This window comes from Rhinolophus ferrumequinum, chromosome 8 (genome assembly GCF_004115265.2).
Source record: "Rhinolophus ferrumequinum isolate MPI-CBG mRhiFer1 chromosome 8, mRhiFer1_v1.p, whole genome shotgun sequence".
In the NCBI taxonomy this organism is placed as follows: Eukaryota; Metazoa; Chordata; class Mammalia; order Chiroptera; family Rhinolophidae; genus Rhinolophus; species Rhinolophus ferrumequinum.
In genome coordinates this window covers 13,384,315-13,412,034 of record NC_046291.1, presented here as the reverse complement: position 1 = coordinate 13,412,034, position 27,720 = coordinate 13,384,315, and the positions used below count along the sequence as shown (strand labels likewise).

The window sequence follows — 27,720 nt, the reverse complement described above, 5'->3', positions numbered from 1 at the left end:
ACTCAGAAGGGGACGCATTTTCTCTGGCACCCCATTGGACTTTTACCAGACAAGGGAGCTTCACCCAGGCACATTTGTATCTGCAACAAGCTGGCCTAACATGGGGGACGGGCGGTATTTACCCATGGAGCCAGACAGTGCTCTCTGCTTTATTAAAGCACAAATGGCTTTTCCCATTTGTGTGGGGGACGACTGAGGACACCAGGGGAGGAGAAAGGGACACGTGGAGAGAGAACCACAAACAGAAAACCCGTCTTCACAAGAAGGGCTCGATATTGATTTCCAGGGAGGAGCAGGGCATGGTCAGCTCAAACTTGGTGATAACTTCGGGGTGAAGGACCCCCAGCTTCCCGATGCTCTGACCCCTGGCAAAGATCTCAGCACATCGCCCAGGGAAGAAAGCAGGGCCTGAAAAACAGTGAGAGAAAATAATCAATGTTTCTCCTGGCAAAAATATCAACAGACATTTAACACTACAAGCTCACTAGTCTACTATAAAAATAACTGTTCTTTAAACCGTGGGCTCTGAAAGGAGAGTGCTTCCTTACACTTTCTAGTCTTAAAAGAAGTATTTGGTATTACATCACGAAACTCTTGTAAAGGAAAAGGGCTGGGGCAACTATGAAAGTCAGGGCCTTGTGTTTTTTATCACAGGGGTCCAGGCAGGAAGGATGAAGAAGAGGAGACTGAAGGGGCACCATTGGGAGAAGTCTTAGGGGAACTGGTCCTAGAAAGGACAAAGGAAAAATGAGATGTAAAACTGATGACCTTTGCATGGAAGAACCTGTTCTGAAACAGGTTTTTTCCATAGTAATCCTTGCTGGATAAAAAGTCTCCACTGAATTCATAGATGATTCGAAACATCTCTCTTTTCTGCCTGGTTACACAGAGAAACCCAAGCTGCATACCATCAGTAGGCTTCCAGAGTGCGACCCACATTCTTGTCGGGAAAGGAGCTTTCTAAGCAGCTCTGAGCATCTGCTGTAGAACCACAGAAAAGGTGGGAAACCCAAGAAGTCTGGGTTGACCTCTGATTACTCAAGACAGGCAGAAAGTTCTCTTCATTTGCATGGCTATGTCTTACCAAACCAGCAATAGTTCTTGAGGTTTGAACAGCTGAAAACAAGCAAACATGTAGTCCCACTCCACTTTCTCTGAAGTACCAGTCCCACAGGAGTTTATTCACGCTCAGTACTCCCTGAAGTTAACAAAATGCTGACTCATTTCTCTCACCACCACCAGCTTGAAAACGATCAGGCCCACAGCTCCTGACTGACAACCTAAACGTTTACTGGCACGAACTATAAATAGGCAGCGGGGCTGGGCTGCAGGCCTCCAGCCTGCCATTTCGAGGACTGCATTATTTATGAAGGAGTGAACTGCTGAATCTCTCCTAATGTCTCCAAGGTCAGCATACGAAGAATACAGAAGAAGGGTGGGGGGTGGGGGGGGGGGCTCCTGTCAGGTTAGAACCGGTAATACCAGAGAGACACAGGGCCATTACACATACTTCCCGATCAGCACAGAAGGCTGTTTGTTTATATTCCTGAAAAACAGCTTTGGCATCCTTAAATAATCCCAAAGCAGCCTGGATGGAATATAACGTGGTTTCTTTTTTACAGTTATTCACCCCAAACTGAACAACTCTGCTTCGCTGTCTATTAAAGCAAGAATTTCACTGAGCTGCATCTGAAGGTGGTAATTATTTGGTTATGTGCACTAACCGACACTTGGGGAGAGGGACGGGGCGGGGACTCAAAATAATACAGAAACCAAACTGGACTGAGCATGTGGAGCCTGATGTGAATGCTGTGAAATCTGATGAAGACTAAAGGCGGCATATTTTAATTCTATCAAAGTGAAAACCTAACTTAAAAGACAATACCAGTCCCCCCTCCAAACTTCAATGACAAATAAGTGAGGTTTGGATAAAGTATTGATGGTAAGCAGTATAACCAAGAATCACAGACCTGGAAGGACTGCTGAGAAGTCATTTATTCCATCACCCACCATTCCTGCTCCCTTTGTATAGAACCGTATCTGAACAACCTACACTAGCTGAAAAAGACACCAGCCTAATTTTTAAAGGCCATTCAGAAAGGAAGTTTTCAGGACCTTTGCTGATAATCCTTGCTATGTTCACATCCTCATTGTACCAAAATCTTCCTTTTATCTATCTCACATTCAATTTGATTGGATTCATTTGAACTGAAGCATAAAACCAGACTATTCAGAATCTAAGCCAGATGTGCTAGTTCTGACAGTGTTAGCAAAATAAGCCTAAGAGATAAGAACGTAGAATTTTTTACTTCATAAAACAACTTTTTTGAATCAGCACTTTATAGCAAAAATTCAGTTACATTCTTCTTTAGTTCCCAAGCATGATAATGCCAGCCTCACCTCTCCAGGAGTTTGGACCAAACTTTGCTTTAGTTCAATTAACTGGTTAGGTACTCCAACAAAAATATTCCTATCACTAAGTATATCTTTCCAAAGAAAAGCAAAGAGAACTGAAATTCCTATTGTGCATTGTTTAAAACATACCGAAGTATGAGACTATTCTAAATGACATAAACATCCAAAGCTCTCAGCCCAGCACGTGGGCCCGTCCGGGTCACTGCAGCACCGTGCACTGCCCCTGGGTCAGAAGGTCCCCACTGTGCAGGAGCTGCTTCCACAGCGTCCTCTCCTTTCCACCCACGTGCAAAAATGAAGCCCAATAATGGGATTTCTGTATAAGCTTCACTGTACGGGAAACTACACTTAAACTGTGATGACAATTTTAACCTTTCCTGCTATTTCTCATTTCTAAGAAGGTCGATTATGATATAAACACTTCTTACGATTTTCTTATTGGCTCTTCTGTTTCATTAAGAGCCAGGCTCAAGTTCTCTTCTCGAGACACACATTGAGAAACACACAAAAGCGCCTTCAGTTTGTAAGTGGTACGGAGAGAACCCCAAAAATGTACCACTTGATTGATGTTGTATGTGAACCAGAAATACTGAAAGAAAGTTTAAAATTACAAAAACACCAGCATTTCTTAGCACTTTTTAGAAACCTTTATGGGTCAAACCAACTTTGCAGGCAGAAGTGAATCGCTTCAGAGAAGGGCAGAGGAGAGAGAATGAGAGAGAATCGCTTCACTGGCAACACAAAGGGAACACACCCACGAGGGCAGCACTTAGGCCCCAGTGCAAAGATGAGAGCATCTCCCTGTCAGCGGGAGGGCAGTTTAGCTCAGAACCAGGAAGCTCAGTGGGACCATAATGCTCTAACTGATGCAACTCTAATCAGAGTCTTTCCAGAAGGAAAGGAAGTCACATCTAAACGGAATCTAAATAGGGGTCCAGGCTTATGAAAACTCAGGCCTACATAATGGCCAAAGGCGATTTTTGTCTCATCCACAAACAAGCAAAAACATATTTTTGGACAAAGAGCAGCCTGCTGTGTGTAGAGACATAAAGTCACCAATTCAAGGAAAATCCCTGTGAATGGGAAATCTCAAATTCAAATTCTACAAAGTGCATTTTTTTTCTCTTTTATTCACATGTCTAAGCCCAAACAGAGTCCCTGGCACACTGCTGTACCAAGAGGCATGACTACTACAATTTCAACCTGTGCCCAAAATGCTCCCAGCAAACAGCCTCTCGGCCCACTCTCCACCTCCGTTAGTTCCCTCACGCCGATTAAACTCGCAGCGTGGCTAGCGTGCACCACCGTCACATGGCTTCCACCAGGAAGCAGATCTGGGGCAACAGTGCTCTCTGTGGAAATCCATGTGAAGCCCAACAAAAGGAAACATCAGCTAAGCACAAACAAGAATTTAATTTCCAAATCGTAGTGGGGTGTAAGTAAGCCCCTTAATTAAAGCTTTTGTAGCATCTCCTCAAGGTCTGTAATTGTCTCTCTTGCTCAAAACGGCTGGACCACTTTGAGGACCTTGGGGGTAATTCCTGGGCCAGGAATCCAGCACAACACCCAGTCTGTAGCACATTTTCTGGCTAATTGACCTTCAAAGAGTTTGTGAGCTCCCTCTCTTGCTCGTTGCCAAACACCTTTCACAGTTTCTTTTTGCCCCTGTCTTCTTCAGAGTAATATTACAGGACCAAAGTTTGGGTAAGCTTTCCACAGAGTCATTCCTATAATTTCATGAAGCGTCGGAAGTGGAAGCTTAAGGCAGTACTGAGCAGACCCCTATGTGAAAGCTCGGTTGTTTATGAGGGCATGAAGCTCTTAATTTCTTCATCTTAAACCCCCTGCCGTGAGTTATATTCAATGAATTCACTTGGTACTTTATTTAGGCCACCTCTAAAATTCATCTACTCATAACTTTTACTTTTCCCTTTCTGCACACTACTAATACAGGCTTTGGGGTTCCAACCCACATATTGTAACTACCTGCAATCTGGTACTTTTACTGCCCAAATTTATTACCATAAATAAGAACAAAATAAAAAGGAGGGCAGGGAACTTTGGAAGAGGAATCTCCGTATGTCACATATGTTATAAGCAAATAGCAGAAGCCACCATCATAAGCTTTAATACAAACAACCATACAGGGACCCAAATTCAGGGACAAAATACAAAATGCAGAATGATAGACGTAGCTAAGCCCTTGGGCCAACTGTATGTATTTTAAATGTGTTCTAAATGACTGGTTATGTCATACCGGGTGAGAGAAAGGAACAATCATTTCACAGGCTGACTCGGGCTGGCATCTATCCAAACCCCACCTTTTCCTTCCTCAAATCCCTAATTCTAACACAGTTAGGTACATATATAAAATAATGTATTCAATGTGCCAACAACCATCCTAGGAAATCACACAAAGGACAAAAAAAGAAAAAAGAAAAACACCCCCCGTGTTCCATTCTGGAGTGACACTAACGGAGTAGGTGACAGGGCAAAAAGTGAATGGAGCTGAAGCCAGGACTTGCTTTGTAAGATTTTCTCCTCCTTTCCCTCCCGTGTCCTGAGAATGTAGTAACCACAGCTAACTCTGCTGCCAGCACATCAACTCACTTTCCTTTTTTAAATCATGTTAATTTAAAAGAAAAGACAAGATATATAAGCCTTAAAAAAAACTGAACACACTCTTGTACCATACATGTGAGCATGGTATCATTCTTTAAAGCAGTTGTTCTCAAAGTGTTAGAACCAGGAGTTTTTTTGAGCGCACCAATGGAATTACACAATGAAGGAGAACCCAAAGGGGAAAGGCACAATGGAGGTAAGACGTCAACTTATAAACAGAAAGAAAAGGGTTTATAGGAAGATGAGGAGGAAAAAGTGGCATAGCTCCCGAGATATAAGCACACATTTTTTTTTCAGATCTCAGTACACTCAAGGTTGGAAGAAAATTTCTCTGCAAAGATCATTTAATTGGTAAGTGGAGACTGAATAATTCTAACTGGTAATGTAAAACACCCATTTCCCCCAGATGTATACAATTCTTCACCTTACATCTGAAGTGAAATATTTATGGGAACTCAAGTCTTTAAAGAAATGGTACCTAATCCCTTGAGTTTAATGGCTATCTTTCACCGCTTTCTGAAGATCAAAAGAAAGCAAAACCCTTATACAACTTTACAGTGCTAATCCCGACACACCTGCAGACATCATTAACTCTTACAGCAAACGCAACTGGACACGAGAGGAGAGCTAGCACCTCCTTAAGCCCACAGCACGGCCCTCGGCCCTCGGAGAGGGAGCCTGTCTGTGCTCACAGCAACATTCGCGTGGCAAAGCCGCTACTCCAAGTAAGGACGGGATCACACAGGACTTGATTCTCAAGTCATCAGCGAAGCCAGGCTACCTAGTCTTCTAACTAATGGGAAAATGTCTTCAATAAAGAAGGTTGGGAAATAGATCAGCACAATCGCCTTATGACTAAGTATTTAAAATCGTAACTCCAAAATTTCCCAGTTGGACTTTGTTTAGAGAAATCTGTAGCTTATTTCCGTGGCTATCACTTTTTAACATTTTGTAAGCTCTATTTTAAAGTTTAATCTTAACAACGTGTCTCTCTCATACACACATATTCATACATACTCGTATTTCAGAAGCTGAAGATCAGAAATGTTACAAGAATTTAAATGTGATCCATCTAATTGCAATTTTAAATCAGTCTCAAATCAACTCCTGTAAAACCAAAGGACTTTTTAACTCTAGGTTAAAAAGTGCCCTCACTAGCTATTGGTTTGTTTTGAAAACTCCTATTCCAAAGAATGCCATTACCCTACATTTGTCTGATACATCATTTCCCCCCAAATTTTCACATTTTAAAAATATTGACAGGCCAGATTTAGAATAACTTCAAAATAAAACATATGGATCATCCTGTATTCCTGGACCAGTAAAATGATTTTTCCTAGTCTTTCACCTGATGAAAACTTTTACAAGGACTATTTCTCAAACCAGATATGAGCAACTTATTCCTTCTCCACAATTAGAGTGAAAAAAATTAAGAAAAAAATAATAATGAGAGTGTTGTAGGGCTAATTAAAGAAAGAATAGAAATGTTGTAGTAAAGGACATCATATCTATAATTTTCCAATCAGTTAATTTATTCAATTGAGACCTTTGGCCAACTTGGAGTAAACATACTTCACACATTGATTATGGCAGATGTGCTTAGTTTCAGAATTAGATTTCAGCTGGCAAGTCAGGCATGCAGAAGAAAAAGAAGAGAATGATAAGACTGCAAATGTAGCACCCTGCTTTCTACTTCCTTCCTTCCACTGACTGGTCCCAGGCCCAGCCAAGCCCCCAAGGACAGGCAGTTACAGATGGGAAAAAGTGAAGCACAAGGAGATTAGGAGACTTGCCCAAGGCAAGCAACAGAATAGGCCAAAGAGCAGCAAAGGTGAGGACAGCCACAGACAGGGCACCTTTCTGTGTGTGGCCCAGAGGCACTCACGGGGTGGGGTTTGGACAGAAGGCCTGCAGGAGAAGGGTTTCAACATTTTGGCCAAGCTGTCCATTTTCAGATTTGCAAACTTCTGGTTTAAAATTAAACAAATAAGCAAAATTTAAGGGGAAAAAAAAAAGTGAAGAAAAAGAGCTGATATGTTAGAGCCTATGGCAGACGGCTTTGGAAGCATTTAAACTCCTGCAAAATCTTAAAACTGGAAATGACCTTGGCGGCGATCTTGTCCATTCCTTTATTTTTAGATACAAGCAAATGGATACCAAAGAGGTTAAGAAAACCATACAGCCAAGTAATACCAGAGCTAAGATTAGAACCCAGGTCTTCTTGAACCCTAGTCTGTGACTCTTATCTAACACCAATTTCCTGAAGGGCACATTTGGTTAAATCTACCTTGAGTTGACCCATTCCAAAATGCTTTCCCAAATTCTTACATCTGCATCTCCCAACAACTCTGTGGTACGGACAGGGCCAAGGTTACCATTCTGATTTTACAGAGGAAGAAACTGGCATGAAGGGATTAAGTCCTGTATCACATGGGTTACAGCGACAAGACATGAAGTGTACTTTTTACTATATCACAGTTGATCACGCAGCCTAGGGTTTAACAAAATGTCCTCTTTCCTATCATTTTAATTAGTGTCTACACCATCTTAGGATCTAGCTTTTTCAACTTAGTGTATAGTCACAGGTCTAAAGATTTTTTTTCCATATATTCCATTCTATTTATATGTCATAGTTTGCCAATTTTCTTAAAGCATTTTTATGTTGGAGTAGTTTCCAATTATTCACTATTATAAATAGGGTTTCTATAACATATATACTATTTTTTGTTCTTAGTTTCTTCCCCTCTACCAAACGTAGTACCACACAAGTAAAAAAAAAATATGAATCACTGTATAGATCATTATCTATCAAAATGTTAAACAATGGACTTTTAGCAAAAAAAAAAAAAAAAAAAAAAAAAAAAAAAAAAAACAAATGCGTTAGTACCAATAAACCACAAACTTAATAGAAGATTATACTGATCTCATCTTGTATGACACTGATTAGAAATATACTTTCCCTTGCAGAGTACCAACTACCACTTTTTTGTTTTTTTAGTTTTACTGGTAGGGAAAAAAAAAGACTCAAAGTAGCCTAGGAAAAGAATTCTAAGACGAAATCTTTGTTCAGAGAATGTAATTCACAAACAAGCTAGGCACCTTTAGGAATTAAGAGAATGACCAGAAACTTCTCTCCTGGAAGGTGAGTGCCAAAGTCTAGTGGCCAAGATAACAAGACTGATAAACTATTTAACAGGCACTGATGAAAATTAGCCACATTGAAAGCAATCCCACAAAACAGACACAGGAGTCCTGGAGCTGTTTAGAGCAAGGCCTCTTATTTGCACTTTCTAATCTAGTGTCCGCTCTTTATGGGCTCCTACATTGCTCAGAAGAAAAAAGAATATTGTAACTGTAGTCACACGGTTTATCACCTAAAGTAAGGCAAGTAAATAATTACTACCTGAATTGGCTAATACATTGGGCACTGTTGTTGTCCGCACATTTCTTCTTCCGCTTCTTCCTCAATATGCTCTTCCCACATAAGGAAGGTCCCCAAGTGTGCACGGCTGGCAGCATGGTGTGGTTTCAGTGGATGGGCAGGATTTTCTACTCCACTGAATTTGCCCCATCCTTTGTGTTCATACCCGAAACTTTCATACAGGGACCAGAATGTCCTCCTTTCACAATTAGAAAGAAGGCTAAAAACTAAAGCATCTTTTACGTTCACACTGATAGGTATCAACTGAAACTGAAGTCAGATCCTTTCCTGAAAAGAAATATTTTTTTTAAAAGGCAGAGGGGAAAAAAAAGAGCCCTTGGTCCTGAACGGGGAGGAGTAGAAGAAGGAACAACTAAGACACAAAAAGGCTACAATGGCTGCAAGAGGGGGAGGCCTGGGGGCCCTGAAGACCAGCCGCCAGCCAGCCCCACATTCGGCCTGTTTGGCCAAGAGTCATCTGTCCTCTGCAGGAAGGTGACCTTCCTGACTCACAACCCACCTGAACCAGCAGGTGCTTCAGAGGCATTTCCAGAGGGGGATGGGTTGCCCAAGTCACCATGGGACGATTAGCATTCATTTCTCAAACAGGACAAGATTAAGCACAGATATTCAACACCGAAGTAACGACGAATCACACACCAAGATCAAAACCGCAACTGGGACCTCAATGAAGTTAAACTGTCTGCCCATCATTTATATAAAAGTATTACTATCATTTATATAAAAGTTGCTGCTGGGTTTCTATAATATTAGAACCACAAGTCCTATAGAGGGGTGTTTGGCAGTATCTAGCGAAATATGGATTTACCCTTTGTTCTAATAATCCCATACCTCTAGGAACCTGTCCCTAAGATACACTAGCAAAAGTACCACTCAACATATGCGCAAGGCTATTTATTATAGCATTATTTGTAACAGAAAAAGATTGGAAATAGCCTAAATGTCATTTATAGTGAATTAGTTGAATAAAATGTATACTCCATACAATGGAATACTCTGCAGAAGTCAGAACCATCTGCTGCTAGAGTGATCTCCAGTGTAGATTTTACAGAACTGTATATAATATAAAGTATCAACTCTTTAGTTGAGAAAGTGGAGAAGAACATAAATACACACAGGCTTATACTTTTAAAAAAAAAATTATAGAAAAATAACTGAAAACTAACAAAAATCAAAAGCTAGAGAGGCAGAGAGGGAACAGACTGAAGGGAACAGAGATGGAAGCTGGAATTCTCTAAACATACTTTGCAGGATATATCCTAAGTACAAAAAGAACTAAAGATAATGCTTAAACTGTTTTAACACTCATATTGTTAGTAATAATACTGATATTTTTGGAAACTGAGATAGAGATAGAGCAAGCAAACCAGTAGTAATGTAAATTCGTTAGGAATCAAGATTTTCAATATAAAGAAAAGAACTATAAATATTAAAGCCAAACATAGTAAAAATCCTCTAATTCTGAATATAAATGGGAAACATCCACATGAACTCAATATTTTTCTTTAAAAACAAGAGTTTCCCCAGCTCTGCATACTAAAAAGTCCTAGGAACAATGACTCACTCGGGAGCAAGGAGCAACCCTACCACCCTGCTTGAGATCTCAGTTTGATTTCCCATTAAAAGGAACCTGGATGGAGAAATGGAGCAGCAGAAAGTTCCAGATAAGCCTGGTATGTCTTTGAGTGCTAATTGTAAAGAATAACAGGAACACTAAGAGGACACAGACGCCAGCAGAAAGGGATGCCCACTCACTGGCCAAACAGGACAATGTGAGCACCAGACGAAATAATAACAGTGATGGCTTATAACACGGTGTCTAAAATAGGAAATATTTGGTAAGTCCACACTGATATAAATAAATAGGAAGCCAGGTTAGAAACAGAGCATTACATAATTTCAAACTTCTTCCCACAAAAGGTGTAATTATAATGGAGAAATAGCTTTACAGGAAAGAAGCCTAGCAGACACCACTGTAATCAAGGGATCACAACACCATCGGTTGTGGGATAGATGGAAACTGTGTCTTGACAGGACACTTGATAGGATGCACTGAGAAGCATCATTACTTCTGTCACATTCTTCCGAAGATGCCTAACCTGAATCGAATAGTGAGGAAACATTAGACCACCCAAAACTGAGGGACGCACTACAAAATAAATGGCCTGTAATCTTCAAAAAATGTCAAGGTCATGAAAGTCAAGGAAAGATTATTCTAGAATTCTCCAGAAACTAATGAGACATGACAGCTAAACGCAACAAGTGATTCTCTGATATAAAGAACAACTGATAAAACTCGCATAGGGTCTGAGGATTTAGATGGTGGTTAACACTGACGTGAGTGATACTTCCCTGATTTTGATGATTATATTGTGGTTATGTAGGACGATGTCCTTGTTTGTAGGAAATACACACTGAAGTATTCAGGGGTAAGAGGATATTAGGTGGGCGATTTACTCTCAAATAATTCAGGAAAACATTCTTCATACTATATTTCCATTTTTTAATAAGATTGTGACTGTTTCAATAAATTTAATTAACTAGCAAAATGGGGTTTAAGTTTATAGGAGTTGCTTAAAGGATGCTTCCATCCAATTCTTTAAAAAAAGTAAAAAATTATTACCCTAGTCTTATACCTTGAATGAAAAGGAAATACTACATGTGAATATACCCAGGGAAAAAAGACATTTTGCAGATAGATAAATCCAATCAATTTATTTGCTTTAACACTTCAAAAGAATTAAGAGCAGTTATCTGTTTTAAATCACTCCCAATTCTCTTAAGAACTGATCCTTTTCTTTCTTTTTTTTTTAAATCTGTTTTTAAGGTCACTCGAATAAACTGTTTCCTTCCTTAAGATCTATCCATCCATCCATCTATCTAAATATATGCATAACTATGTTTTTTTCTCAGTAACAGTATTGCGCATTGTTTTTGGACATGTAACAGCCCACACTTATTTCGTTTTGTTAGCTTACCCTGACAAAGTATTAGATACCATACATTCTTATAAATGACTAATTGTATTGAGGACTTTTAGAAACTTAAAAGACTAAAAAAATAATCAGTATCATATCATATTAACTTGTATCATTAACTCTTCTTCAAATTACTGAAGAGAACTTAAGAAATATCAGTTGAATTACCAATGTTTTGATGGATTTTCCCTTTCAAGTCAGTGTTAATGAAAAATAATCACTATTAATTTTTCAGTGTACTAAATGTAAGATGCTATTAAGTACCTGGTGTTATATCCAACTGGAACTAGAGAACACCCAAATGCTGATGTGTAATTATTGCTGCTGTATGAAAGAAGAGTGAGATCTCATCTTTATCACTGCAGCATTCATGAACTTCCTGATTTTCTATAAGGGTGCGTTTCAAACTCTTAAGACCAGGGACCATTTGTTCAACTCTTACTTAGAGGTATAGATACTTTCTTTCTTTCTTTCTTTTTTTTTTTTTATGAAAGCCCAGAAGATATTTTTAAAGCCAATCTTCTAAAACATACTCCCTGGGAACAGCCAACGTCTTCATTAGCTGTAAAAATGCACATTGGAAATAAATGCCAGTGATTAGCAACTATATAGCTTTGAAGGCAATAGGATACAAGTATGTCCGTGAAGCTAATATACATGAAGGTGGTTGGAATAAAACCACTGCATATGTGGATATGAGTGAGCCATCGAAACTGTGTTCAAAAGTCAAGAGGAAAGGGACTGGGGGGGTCGGGGGAGAGAAAGGGAGAAGGGGAGAGGTGGAGAGGGGGAGAGGGAGAGACAGAGAGAGAGATAGAGGGAGAGAGGGAGAGAAGGAGAGAGAGAGAGAGGGAGAGAATGAATGAGAGCAAATGATTTTACTAAGTGTTAATTTTAAAATTACTTAGAAGTTAGTGTGAAACTTGAGTCAGTTATCTTCCAGCTGGGTAGCATTTTAATACTGCCAAGTAGTTCAGGCAGGTAGAAATTAAAACATACCTTGTAAGTTAGGGTTAGTTAAACCTTGATAATATCTGACTACCAGCTATTTCCTCTCATCAAGGAAAAGTTAAATTCACTAAAAATTATTTTTAAGAAGTTTAAATTTTCAATTGTTTTACTCTTGCTGAAAAATAAGTTTTGAATGATTTAAAAAAATTTTGGTTATGGTTATTGTGCATTTAAATTAATTGTTAAGTGGTACATAATTTGATACACTACAATTTAAGTAAATAAATAACATTATAAGTTATTCAGCAGATATAGTAAAGTGTTATTAGTTTTTAAATTCAACTTTTAACTTGAAATTTTTTACTTATTCTTAACCTTGAATTGAATTTTAAAAGGCTTATACTTATTCTTTTTATATATAAAGCACAGCTATACAGACGGTACCAAAAATATGTATACACATTTTAAGAAAGGAAAAAACTGTACTAAAATTGTAATACTCAATATATACCAATAACAAAAGATGAATATAAGTGATGTGTATACATTTTTTGGCACTCCCGGTGCATACAGTACATAATAAATATGCGGTATATCTGTGGCATTAAAATTTTATGGAGGGGCAATTAAGAAAAAAGTCTAAAAAGGATCCTTAGGGGAAAGAAAATTTTTAAAAAGGTTAAGAAACACTGTTATGACAATATCTACCAGAAGGGAAACTGAGCTGACCAAGTCATTCCAGTGGGACCTGGTGTGAAGCACTTTAATTTACTGGGTACAAAAATGTCAAATAAGTACTCCTTCCCCCAGAAAAAGAGTGAACATGAGTGGCGAGAGCTTTGCCTTTGTACACATAAGAAAAAGTGGGCAAGAACAATACACAGGCTCAAAAACAAGGCAGGGCTAAGTGAATTGTGTGGCAACTGTTGAAACTTTTATAAATACTGTGGCCCCAGATTACACCACTGTTTTGAACGTGGTCATCTCTGTGAATGTGTTCAATATTGCTTTGAGTCTTTTAATCCCTTCAAAGGAGGTAACAAGAATTGTAGTATTTGAAAGCTTGTCTCAAACACAATAAACAGAGAACCAGAGAGATACAGACTGTTTTTACACACAGTAATAGGGCCAGGGAGCTTAAAAACTTCCCAACCTTTTTTCTTTTAAACCTGATGCCTTAACAGAATAATGTCTTTGCTGATATTATGCAGCTAAATTATGATATGATATTATGCGGCTAAAGGTGGGTATGCCGTGCAGATCCCCCTTTATTCTAGTCCAGAACATTCTGTGTAAATCAAACCATAAATGGAACACCTTGACTTCAACAAGTTGTTCGAGCATATATTCTCAAATATTTCCAAGCTCATATTACACTAAAAACCAGTGTGAAGACCAGGGAAACATCACAATTTCACCCATATTTTTTTGCATCTGAAGTCTTTCAAAGGTGTCCTGAAAGAGGGAAAAGGTCATGACCTACAGGTCAATCAATGATCATTAGGTGTTACTGTAACAGAAGGTATCTAAATAACCACTGTGGGTACATATGGTGCAGGATTGAATGTGCGTATTACTTACAAGGTTATTTTTCATTTCATAGAATGAATTCTGAGCAGCATGAAAACTAGAATTGTCAAAACTGAAAGTTCTAAATAAAACTTCTGTCTCTCCACCAGGACTCTTGTCTCAAGTTATATTAAAATTTTCTGTAGAATTGTAAATAAGCAAAACTGAAACAGGTAAACAAATTCAAGGGGAAAAAGAACACCCTGGAGTCAATGCAGCCAATCCCACACAAAGCCCACTCACTACCTTCTACAAGAAAGGATGTTTGCCACTGATTTGCCCAGGAACCACATAACTGTTCTAAACACAAAAATGTTGAGAATTCTCCTTGCCCAGAAGTGGTTTTTGAAAGGGATAAGTGCATTTTAACATACATAATTTAGTTTGCAACAAACCACAAAAACAAGGGGCAACAAGCTTGAAAAAGAGCACGTACGTATGCTATAATAATCTGATCCAAAGCCACCAAAACATTCTGAGTTGAACCTTTTTGAAACCCTCAAAACACTCTACAGCCTGCTAAAAAGTTAAAGCTTCTTGCCTTTTTTCCACTCAACAGTTGACCTTATTCTATTAGCAACTGGCCATTCTGTTTCATCTATGTTCTTAACTGCAAGGGTGCTCAGCTCAGCAAATCAGAACTATGTAAGACTAAGCGACCACAGCTTCTAACTCAGGGGTCTTACGAATGTCTCTACAGAGGCTCCCCAGGCTGCAGAGGGCTGCTGCCTGAATAAGAAGGTGACACGCCAGTGTCAAAGAACTCCTTGGGATCAATGTGATGATCGATCAAATGAGCTTCCAGATTTCTCTTACAATGGACAGAGCCAAGTTTCTCAAAGGGGAATCAAGTTCTGTTCCACTCATCCCTACCTCCAAACAAAGCCACACAGAAGGAAGCTGGCGGTGTCCATTAGAAAGGACAGAAGAAATTAAGTATAATGGCCAGTGGACTGACATTAGCAGGAGTTTCTGGTGAACAGACTTAGCTCAACTGTAACTGCAAAGCCACCGGGGATTTTTAATTATTAAAAGGTAAACCATATGCCGGAGTAACAGAAGACAGCTCAGTAATCAAGAATGGCAGGAAATGGTACTTCTTAATCTGTTTCTAGGGTATACTTCTTTTTGATACTCAGAAGGCCCTTTCTCAGCAGAAAAAGCTACATGCAAAATATAAATTTGAAAAAAATGATGTAGTTAAACACACCCCAGCAACCAAATTCCTGTGTTCACAGATTTACTTAGGAGATATATAGCTATATGCTTATGTGTGTGTGTATAATATATACCTATATATATTATATATAGAGAGACAGGATGCAAAAGAACTGTATACATATTTTAAGAAACGAAAAAAACTATATTAAAATTCTAATAATATATACTGATAACAAACGATAAATATAAGTCACGTGTATACATTTTTTGGCAAACCTGGAATATATATATGAAATTCATACATATATTTCAGATGAAATTTCAGATGAAGAATACCAGCTTTGCTACTTATTTTGACAAGCCACTTCTTTGGGTCTTGATTTCTTTAACCATAAGAAACAAACAAAAAACCGGTAATTGTATTTGTCATTAGATAATCAAAATAGACTTGGAAATCCCTATGAAAAATGAGGAACTATTATTTATAATAACACTAATTCTCTTTGGCTTGATGGCTCTTACAGAAAACATCCTGAGAAAAATGATTTGGCCAAAGCTGATGATAGGGACAGTGAAAGTAAATCCACCCCCTTTCTTTTTTTTTAAAAAAAGCCAGTTAGATTTATTGACACATGTACTGATCCAGGCCACCCATATGTATACAGAAGTTGTACCAAAACTTCTCACGTTCATAAATCTAGGACATGTCACAGATGTAAAAACTTTAAAACCTTACAATATTGTAGTATGAGAACCAAAGTAAATTCAAAAGGAAACATAACTCTGTCCTCATACTTACTCAAACCCCACAGTAACAATTTGGCCTAAAAAACTGAACAAACGTATCTACAAACACATAAGTAGTTACAATTTATGAATGTATTTTCTAATAGAATAAAACTATATTCCAAACCAAAATAACAGACATCTACATATTAGGGAAATTAAATTCTAAGTATTACATTGTTTTGGTGCTAAAATATATAACATTCAAATGATAATATCATAGGTTTAGAATGACAAAAATCTGACTTTTAAAAATGTGATCAATACGTGTTAGCTGTTTCATAGAAGGTTCCAAGCGGCATGTATCATGAACTCTTCCAAATGCTGCCTGCTGGAGCATCTCACCTTCCTAAGGTTTCTTAAATCAGCCTTCTCCTTTGTATAGCCATGGCCAACATCCAACTTTAGTTCCTCATTCTAACTGTTCTAGATACACTATACAACCATCTCTTCAACTCTACTCTATGCCACCCCACCTCATATTGCTGCCAGATTAATCCCTCTGAAGTACAGATCGAATCACCTGCTTAAAAAAGTAAAGGAAGAAGGAGCGTCACTATTTGCCCCTAACTAGCTAAGATCCCATATTCTAGCATTCAGGACTCTACACATAGGCGTAAGCTCTTCCTCACCCTGCAGTCAAACCAAACTGCACTAGGCCGCAGGAGTATCATTTTTGGCTTTGCTCATGTGGTTTGCCTTGCTTCCTGTCTCCACTGTTCCCTTCTTTCAAAGGCCTATCTCACTTCCCAGAAACTCACAAATGCGTTCCCAGAGGCCCTCAAGAAGATGCACTATCTCCTGTATAGTTGGCCTAACTTAAACTCTCCAATAGAGATTTTCCTGTACTTTGGCTTTAAGACAGGAATCCCTCCCTTCTTCAGGCAACTTTATGATGTGACTAACATGTGAAGTCTTAACTTTGGAGGGTGTTTTTTTTGGTTGTTTGTTTGTTTGTTTTTGCCTTAAAGGCCTCAGACAGGTGGCTTTTGAGTGTAAATCATCAGTTTAGGTTCTCTCAATTTCCAGTTTGGACTTCTGGGTTCACCATGGTGCTGGTGGCTTGCTGGTGCCAGGAACTGGGGGTTACCAACGCTCAGCTAGAACAAAAGGATATTGTACAGCACTACGAGAACTCTGAAAAGTGTTCTCTTAAAATGTGGGAGAGAAGAGGGATATTTTCTAGAAGATACTAACAAGTGAGGCTCTTTCTCTTGCCTCCCCCCCAAATTAAAACCAAAAAAAAAAAATAAGTTATCAAAAATAGGGCTAGGTCTCTTCATTACATTATCACTAACTCTGGATTCAGCTGATCTGTCTTACCTTCTGATGCTTTGATCACATATCCTCCCTTCTTTTCACCAGGAGGCACATCGAGCAGCTGCATAATTCTGTCCAGCAGCCCGTGGATTATCTCAAACCCAGGATTCTTGTTGTAATAAACGGCACAGAGATGCCTGTAGTTTCTTGCACCTACATCTGCAAAAAGTAAAAGAATTAGTCACAAGGCCACACTGATCACTACTTAAGAATGGGATTTACCCCAACACAAACTTGGGCCAAGTCAACAATAAAGAAAACGATTCGTAAATACATAGAGACATTCAACCTTAGAAATTCAAGATATGATAGTTTTTCAACCATCAAATTCCCTGAGGTGCTTTTATTTGGGGGAGGTGTGGAAAACCCTCAATGCTGACCCTGGAACAACAAGGCCTCATGTGGTATAAACTGATAAAACTCTTTGTTAACAATTTAGCAACATATATCAGAGCCTTAAAACTTCATACTGTTTTATTCACAATACTGTACAATTACACAAAAGGCTTCATGTATAAAGGGTGATCAAAAAATACAGTGAATGCTGAAATAAAACTTTATTACAGTAAAAAGACACATTGCCACTCATCCCCCTCAGAATACTCCCCCTCGCTTCAAACACACTCATCCCATCGTTCTTGCCATTTTCTGAAGCAGTTCTGGAAGTCCTCTTTCATGAGTGTCTTCAGTTGCGCTGTTGTGGCTGCCTTGATGTCCTGAATCAATTCAAAACGTTTACCTTTCATGGTCATTTTGACTTCGGGGAAGAGCCAGAAATTGCACGGTGCCAGATCCGGTGAATAAGGTGGATGAGGACACACTGTAATGTTTTTATTTGACAGAAATTGCCATATACCAGAAGCGATGTGTGACATGGAGCCTTTCCGTTGTGATCACAAAATATGGTGAATGCTGCTGCCAAGGGCCATCCAACAAAAAGGCAGGGATCTTCAATCCAGGAAGCACATTGCATCAAACCTTAGTAACAGTGTGTGACAAGTTTCAACTTGTTCGGTACAGTCAGTCAAGTGTGAGCTACAACTGAGAGAAGATGTGTTTTAAAGTATGCCGTCAATCATCCTCCATCATTTCAACGCTCCATTGTCACACATTGCTTCTGGTGTATGGCAATTCCTGTCAAATAAAAACATTACCGGTGTGTCCTCATCCACCTTATTCACCAGATATGGCACCATGAGACTTCTGGCTCTTCCCCAAAGTCAAAATGATTCATGACATCGAGGCAGCCATGACAGCGCAACTAAAGACATGAAAAAGGACTTCCAGAACTGCTTCAGAAAGAGGCAAGAATGATGGAATAAATGTGTTCAAAGAAAGGGGGAGTATTTTACTCTTAAATTAATGGCAATGTGTCTTTAACTGTAATAATTTTTTAAATTTAAACATTCACCGTATTCTTTGATCACACTTTGTAGAAAGATACTATTTCTACATAAAGCATTATTTCCAATAGTGAAATCAGAAACCAACTAAATTGGGGAAAGGCTACATAAAGTACAGTACAATGACTCATCAGAATACCATGCGGCTAAAAAGCATCTTTATAAAACATTTATCATAATAGAGCTACAGCAAATATTTGAAATAGTAAATGAAAAAACCCAGGAAGCCATAAAGTTCAAAAACAGTCAAAACTAAATTATATTGTTTAAAGAATATACGTAAGTTAGAAAACTATGAAGCAAAGACTATCACAAAAATTAGGATAGTGATTATTCTAGATAAAGGGAAGTTGATTTAGTGGGGAAGAGTCTTACAAGAAGTTTGAGATATAAGAAATATTCCACTTCTTAATTTGGATGTTTGTACTAGTGTTTGTTTTATAGTAATCTTCTCAAACCATATTTTATATACACTCTTTAAAATTAAAACATTTAAAAAAGCAATACATTCAGAATCACAACTATATAAATATAACCGTAAGCCAAAAAAAACTCTATGCACAGGAAAAAGACGGAAGAGAAATACACCTACATGTTGACAGAGGTTATGTTTGGGCAGGTATAATTTTTTCAATGTTTCATCTGTTTTCAATTTTTTTTCCCTGATTAGTATACATTATTCTACTTTGAAATTCAGAACTTACAAAAGATAATATTTTTAAAAAGAATTGCAATTATCCAAATGAACCCTGATGGGTGACTGGACAAAGAAACTATGGTTCATCCATACAATGGAATACTACTAAGCAATAAAAAGGAACAAAATGGTTGGCAGACTTCACTATTTAGGTTACTCTCAAGGGCGTTATGCTCAAGGGAAAGAGGCCAGTCTCAAAAGGCTACATACAACATGAGTCGATTTGTATGACAGTCGGGAAAATGCAAAACTATAGCAACTGAGAACAGACCGTGGTTGCCTGGGGTTAGATGTTGGGGGTGGGGATTTGACTACAATGGGACAACGTGAAGGGTTTTCAGGGTGATAGAACTGTTTTGTATCTTGTAGTGATGGTTACAAATATCTAACCCTGTATTAAAACTTACTTTTTCTTAAAAAAAAAGCGCATATAAAGGTAGATCAAAGTCAGTGGTGACCATTTAACTTTATAACAGTATATACACCTGTGGGCCTTTAATAAATTCTGGAGGAGACCACTGCTCTAATACAAACACGGACTAAATGTTGGTTTCATTTTGCTTTTCAAACTAGGAAAAGAGAGAATAAGCTCATGCCTATCTGGGGGAACAAACTGAAAATAAAAACCTGCTTCATGTTAGCATGTATTGGGCAAAAGCCCTTCCACAGATTTATTCTCAGAAGAAAGAATTCTGAGATGTCCTACATTAGATTACAGCAGCCAGAGAGTAGGAGTATGCTGAGACTTCACATTCACGTTCAGGTGGCTATTTCCTCGATTAGACAGACAGTTGAACATCAGAAGCCACCGCATCCTGGTTACACAGGAACTTTCTAGACTGTTGCCCACAACCAATCCAAAAGCAGCAAATACACTTTTCCTACAGACCATGCACCTGTCCCCCACTTCTCCTTCTCCAGCCACCTTTATCATAGCCGATGTAAATTCTTTCAAAACAACTTACAGCTTTCTTCTCCTAACTCACTGTATAAAACAGCTCTGTCAATCCCAAGGTGGCAGACATGTTTGTGTTCTCCATTTCGTCCTGCTGCTGGCGGCTTGGACTGCATGCCCCAGGACCTGGTCCTTTTTCTGGCTAGCATATGGCTCAATAAATTCTTTCAGGAAAACTCCTGGCCTCCAAGGTTTTTTATTAACAATTCCCATTGCTGTAACTGACACAAAATATAGAATGCCCTTTACCTTCCAGATATCCAAGTAAAACATGGGTATTTTAAGACACTGTGCTCAACTACTAAAGTAATCTGAAAGTGAGCAAGCACATGAACGGGGTGAAAGGAAAAGGGAAGCTAATGTTAACTGATTATCTGCCATGTGCCAGGAACTTAGTACCTACCTAGCAATTTATCTATAATCTTATTTAATTCTCAAAACAATCATATAAGGTAAGTTTTACTATCCCTACAAAACAGAATAGGGAAAATAAAACGGAGAAACAAAAGCTCAGAAAGATTTTCCCCAAAGTCAAGCTAACTGGCTGGAGCTAATTATTATTAATTACATAGCTAATAAGTTACAAAACCAGGATTTGACCTGGATCGTCTGACTCTAAAACCCATCCACGCTCTTTACACTATACAGGGGATATCTCTCAATCTCTAAAGGATTTAAGTAAAATCTCCAAGTCTCTAATGGATTTAGATGAAAACAAATAAGATAAGGGCAAACTTATGTATGGATATATACCTACTTAATATGGTCAAAGCTGTGCATTCTGGAAATGTTTCTGATATAATAAACAGATGTTTGAGTTTTGAAAATTTTTCATGATATGTAAGAATTCTAGTTAAGCAACTGGAATAAATTATTTTTAGAAGTCAGTTAGCCAAAGTTTCTACCCATGAGCAGTATTGTAACTCATGGAGAGTGTATTCTAAGTTAAAGGCTGACTGAACACATGTGGAGAAATAACTGTTCTTGTCACGTCACATTTCTTAGTACCTACTATGTTCAAGGCACTACACTCTAGGTATCTCCTAGAGGGTGAAGGTCGAAGCCTGCACAGGGCCTGCATGGACAGAACCCTCAACAATTACTTTCTGAATCAAGGAAGAAAGCCTGGAAAGGGAAGTAAGCACACAAAAATTTAACAAGGCCGGACCAGACAGCGGGCCACATTCTAAGTCAGCACAAGAGTCAGCTGATGGAGGAAAGGAGGACTGGACTATGTCACTCTCTAGATCATTTCCCTTTGCAAGGACACAGAAATTTGGTGTCCAGAAGCTTTAATTGAAGGTGTAAGAATAAAGATTAATATTAAAATCAAGCAGGCATAAAACCTTACTAAGCTAACCACATGCATAAATTAAAATGAGGGCCTCATTCCTCTGTAGGATCTCTCTCTCTCTCTCTCTTTCTGTCTCTCTCTCTCTCTCTCTCTTTTTATTTCTCTCTCCCCTCTCTCTTTTCCTGAAGGGAATAAAATGAAATGAAACAGAACTAAATTATCCCTTTCATAACACTGACTTGCTCCTGGGCATCTCTGCCATGTGGTACCCATTTGTCGGTGTCACATGCTTCCACTTTAACATACAGACCCGTATTGAAACTGCTTTGTTGTCCCATTTTTCGCTGTGAGAGGAGAGCACAACAGTCATGCCACCATTCAGAGAGCTTAGCAACATAAACTAGAAGCTTTATTTTGGTAACCTTTGCCTTGGAATACTTATTTCCTGATCTCCAAATTATGTAAAACTTACCTTTCCGATAAGAAGAGCAACATCTGGTTTAAAGACTTAAGAATTTAAAAAAAAAAAAAATTAAATGATTTTGATGATCAGAATAATAAAGTTACAATAAAAAAATATAGGACTTTAAAACATTATATTGCAAGTAAGATTTCAGGATGTTAGAGTACACACACACACACACACACACACACACACATGATAATGAGCTATATATTTTTAGATTCAATTTGCAATGTTTTTTAAAAAGGCCACTGACTTTTAGCGCTTTGTACTAAAATCATAAGAATTACATTGAACTCCTTATTTAGGTGGCCACTCCCAACTCCCACCACTGATGGGCTGGTTTTTCACATCTCCCTAGTGCTACCACTCCCTCTAGACTTGCTTCCTCAACATCTTGCTAACATATTCTCTCTGTGGCCGAATTGAGAAAAAGAGAAAAGAACCACATACTCAGCTCTATCCATTCCTCCTTGGAGAAACTGCGAGGTATAGTAAAATTCCCATTTCCTAGTATTTTGCACTGAGGGACCACATTACATCACAAAGTTCACTGACTGCAAGCCACAAAATAAGAACTATTCCAATTTCATGCCAAAACTAGGGTTTGTTGGAAATGACTCAGTTCTTTATAACTCAGTTAACAGACCTCTTGTGTCATGCCATCAAACAATTCTGCTTTTTAACTTGGCTTGCCAAGTATGTCAGCCTAAATTACCAATATATTTCACAGACTTCAAAGTACTGCCTGGAGAGGCTGATCTAAACCACCCAAAGGAGGGGCAGCTGGCTAGGATTCTGTAAGTGGAAAGAACATGCCAAATGATTTTTTTTTAAAGAAGAGAAAGTAAAAAAGAATAGTACATGATGTCCCTTAGTAGATAACTACTGCATGCAACTCAAATTTTTTTTTTTTTTTTAATTGGGGAATATTGGGAAACTGTGTTTCTCCAGGGTCCATCAGCTCCAGGTCGTTGTCCTTCAATCTAGTTGTGGAGGGCGCAGCTCAGCTCCAAGTCCAGTCGCTGTTTTCAATCTTTAGTTGCAGGGGGCGCAGCTCACTGGCCCATGCGGGAATTGAACCGGCAACCTTGTTGTTAAGAGCTCGCTTTCTAACCAACTGAGCCATCCAGCGGCCCCACAACTCAAATTTTGAGAATAGACTCTTGTTTGGTATAGATCCTCTTTCACCAAAGTACCAATGATTAAAAGCACATGAAGGGTGTTATGTTATCATATATGGCACAGACTGGAAAAGGGCAGAGTCTTCTTTAACTTTTTCATCTCTATTCTCACATTCATCTAGAAGCCCAAATGGAGATGCCAGGAGAAAGCCTAACTGGGACCCAAAAAGGCTTCCAGGATAATCATTGAGCTTGAAATGAGTAGTCTGGCCAAGTTCAGAAAATAAAACAAAGCACCTTGATTTGTAGTCTATTCCATTCAATAAATTTTTTTAATATTGGTCCGCAATAGACTGAAGCTTATCCATATCTCCTGAAAAATTCCAGTGTAGTATTAAATAATTCACCAAAGCTAAAAATCCTGTAAAGACATACACTTTAAAAAATTATATCTAATGTAGGAAAACAAGCACCTTTATATAGTCTTAGCAAGACTGCAAATTTGTACAAAATCCTTTTTGGAAGAGAATCTGACAAGACAGCAAACATGTAATGTAGACACCTATGAACTGACCAATTTTATTTGTAAAAAAATAAAGTGTGTAAAAGTATGAGGACTTTCATTGAGACAGACATATTTTAACAAAAATCTGGTAGCAATCTAAATATTCATCATTAACAGTCTGAGTAAATAAATTATAGCGCATCCATACAATTATGCAGCCATTAAAAAGAATGAGGTGGAGAAAATGTGTTTGTAGCAAAAAGCAAGGTTCATAGGAAAAAGCAGGACAGGTAAAGCATAATTCTATTGGTGTAAACAAAAAAAAAATCTATGCATATCCATGGCTATATATAGAAATGTAAAACATATGGCTACACATGCACAGAAAATGTCTGGCAACTAATTGTAAGAGGAGGATTAGGGAGAAGTTGGATATGTGCTTTTTTTTTTTAATACCAAAAGAAAAGAATTACTTTTGAATAGGAAATACATATTTATGAAAGTTCTTAAGAATACTACAAGTATCTTTTCTACAAATAAATTTTAAAAACAAACATAATAAAATTTTAAGAACAAGTTTCCTTAAAAGGCATCTGTCTATAGTATAGCACTGAAATATAGCTTTTTCTTTTTTTAAATAATGCTGAAAGCCAAGAAAAAAAATGCGAGGAAAAAAATCTATGACCTTTTCAATGCATGCGGGGAAAAAGTTATATCCTCGTAGGTTGGCTTTTATTTAGTTAACATAAACCTGGAACGGATTTTTATCTATTAAAAAAAATATAATATGCAACGCATGACAGAGCACATTATACTCACGTTAGCAGATCTTAACTATGTGGAACCAAATGTACTAAAATAACTTTCTATATTAAAAATGATGTTATTTACACAGTTAAGATGCCATCACATATGCGAATGATGCTACTTCAAATATTGTTAATGTCAATGTTCCTTACACCCATATTTTTTGAATTATTAATTGGAAATTCTACATGCCAAAAATATGAAGTAGTAAAATTAAATTAATCCAGACTGATGACATAAGCCCTCTTCAGAAAACCACATTCCACATGTGGATGCTAGATAATCTGCCATTATTTGATGGCTGCAGAATTAATGGACAACTTTTCAGAGCTGAAGTATTTCAGAAGCTCATAATGAAAACGCTTTTATTGGACTCTTTATTAAGCAAAGAGTTATTAAAAAACTATAAAGATCTGGCCCCTGTATTTTAGTAGGTTACAATACAAGATATACATGAATGGTACAAACCGACAGCAAATGGAAAGAACTAACCAAATCATAAAAGAACAGTGAGTTCTGTTCCATGCAGCTACAGTAGCCCAGGGAGAAGAAAGGAACACAAATCTTCAATATATATTACAAATAAAGTTAAAAATAATAAATTCTGGGACTCCATATCCAAACTAGTTGAGGTGAAAAGTAGATCGTTCTCTGATTTAGAAAAACTTCAGGGAGAACACAATTTTAGAAACTGTTTAAAACAGTGATCTGGGAAGCAGAGGAAATGCAGCTTGTACCAAGACTGCAGCAGCACTTTGGAGAAAGGAGGAGTGAAGGGTCTGAGTAAGAGGTGAAGGCTTGGAGGAAGCGTGCTCGCTAAGAGAGAGGTAACCAGAGCCCTCTGAGTGGTCAAGGCCTTCCATCTGTTCCATCTACTAAAGTAATTATTAAAACCCCCAATTCTTTAAATGCAGTAGTTGAAACTAACATGCATGGCAATTTGATTATCAGGGTTCCCCACAGATATATGTCAAATTGACAACAGGATGGCTGTTTTGTGCTAAATCTGCCTCACCCTATATACACTTTACAAAGCCAAACGAAGTCATCTTTCACAGGCTATGGTTCTTTTAAACTTAAACTCAACCCAGTGCTGTTTTGTCTTGCCGTTTCAGTGAGTTTCTGGGCACACTGGCCCCTTCAGTGACCATCATGGGATAAATGGCGATGGCAGAATTCGATCTGCGTTTAATAAAAAGCCAGAACTTGTTGGACTTTGTAAAACAGAACTGCCTTTCTGGGCATAAAGATTAGCAATTCACAATTAGGTCCTCTGCTCCTCCAATGTCAATTTTTACTATTTTGTTGATAGTTTAGTTATCCTTGACATCGAACAGAAAACACAAAAGTATTAACCACTGGAACCAATCAATAACTCACACAGCAACCTGAGCTGATAGCTTCAGCACTGCCCCTACTGACGTCCCCGCCATGAAGCTGAAAATTTACCCCACAGCAGACAGCATTAACTTCTCGTTCCACAGACACATGCCACTCTGTCCAGCAAAAGGGATAAATCAGCTTAGTCCTTTGAGTCATGACTAATTTTTTCAAATGCTGCAGCCACTTTGGACCTTAAGATTCAATAAATGCAGAGGCTGGCACAGCCCAAAGAACTGGAATGTGTCTGAGTCAGAGCGGAAATCTTCACACTTGAGAAGTGCGCCTGACCTAGTCACTAAACAGGCAGTCAGCCCGACAGCCTCACAACATAGACGGTCGGTCAGAAAGTCCTCAACAGCCTAGGAAACTGTCCAATGAGGTCAAGCATGAAACTTGGGGCTAGCAGTCTTTCATTGACTCTTACAGGAATGCAGGTCAGACACATTTGTGGGAGGCATATTGAAATCCAGTACAGATTCCTTTTGCATTTCCAGTTTGGGAGATACGCTTGCCCACACAAAACTGACGTGAGGCTGGTAGTGTTGGGTTTTCCCGAAGTGTTACAACACAAGTTAGTGGCAACTGTCACTCCCTTCTCTGTGCTATGAGGGCACCTTGTACATTCCCTCGGAGCGCTATCTGTAAAACTTTGTTCCCTGATCCATCTCCCTCAAGACTGGTAACTCTTTCCCTTATATGCCAAACAGTCCCTAGCAAAAAAAGGAATTAAGAAATACTTTATTACAAGTGCAATGAATGAGACTGTCTTGTTCACTCTTGCCACACACTTCTACCCTTTTCGAACCAGTAGTTTGGGTATTGCCCCAACTAATAAAAATTTGGGACATTTTCATTATTAACTGGAACACTCCTTTATCATTTCACTTTTGATCATCGAGACTTTTTTCTCTTCAAAATAGATTCAATTATTTAGGAGGAAATGGCTAATGTAAATCCAACAGCAAAATGTTTACTGGTTTGAAAGGCAGTAAAAACATATGTGATCAATTCATTAAAAAGAAGTGGGTGGTGAATTACTGAAAAAACATTCCTGTTTTTTTAAAATTCCCGTATTAGTACATTTTAGTTTTCTTATACTAAAAAAACAAAACAAAACAAAACACCAGTGCGCAACAGAAGAAAAACCAATTAAGTCAAAGGTTAGGATAAAAATGAGCCCCAAGTGCCTCGGCAAGGTGACATTAACCCTTGAATGGCCCACAAAGGTTTTCAAGTCATCCTCATAGGAAATTACCAGACCAGGGTGCTAAGTCTCTGGCATTGCGAGTTGCTATAATAGTACCCTGATAGTAAAAGCAGACACCAAACCTTGCTTATTATGTGACTGCAACTTTTTCAAATGCAATTTCATTTAATCCTTATAATGAATCGAATGAATTAAGTGCTATCATTATTCCTATGGTACAGATGAAGAAACTAAGGCACAGAGAGATTGAATAAATTGTCTACGTTAAGCGGCTGGTACATGGCAGAACTATCACTCAATCCCAGGCCTGCTGGCTGCACAGTCTCTTCGGAACCGTGGTGCCGTGCTGCGGGTCCTATAGAGTCCTCTATGTACACCAGATGACAAGTAAGGGGACCACATGTATGTATTTAGAACAATCCATCAGAAAAGCCACTTTTGTTAGGAAATAAAAGCCAGGCCTACCTAAAGAGGAAACAGAGTCCAAATAAATTAAAGCAAACCTATGTTTTCAAGATGGTAAACTTACCGAGCAGATGTACCTCCTCTCATTCCTCAAATCCCACTGATATGATAGAAAATTTTAAAGAAAAATGGTGCAAGACAACAGGTAAAAGTAATTACCAGATGGAAATGGC

At 38.3% G+C, this 27,720-nt stretch overlaps 1 protein-coding gene across 1 annotated transcript in view; it reads right to left on the bottom strand.

Moving 5' to 3' along the window:
* Positions 1 to 73: 73 nt before the first annotated feature.
* FARSB (phenylalanyl-tRNA synthetase subunit beta) overlaps positions 74 to 27,720 on the bottom strand; it is a 65,416-nt gene continuing 37,769 nt past the window's right edge. The window contains exons 16-17 of the mRNA XM_033111961.1: positions 17,248 to 17,403; positions 74 to 408 (exon numbers count right to left, since the gene is read on the bottom strand). Of these exons, the coding sequence (XP_032967852.1) occupies positions 257 to 408; positions 17,248 to 17,403 (308 nt within the window). The 3' untranslated portion in view covers positions 74 to 256. The remainder of the gene's footprint in view (positions 409 to 17,247; positions 17,404 to 27,720) is intronic.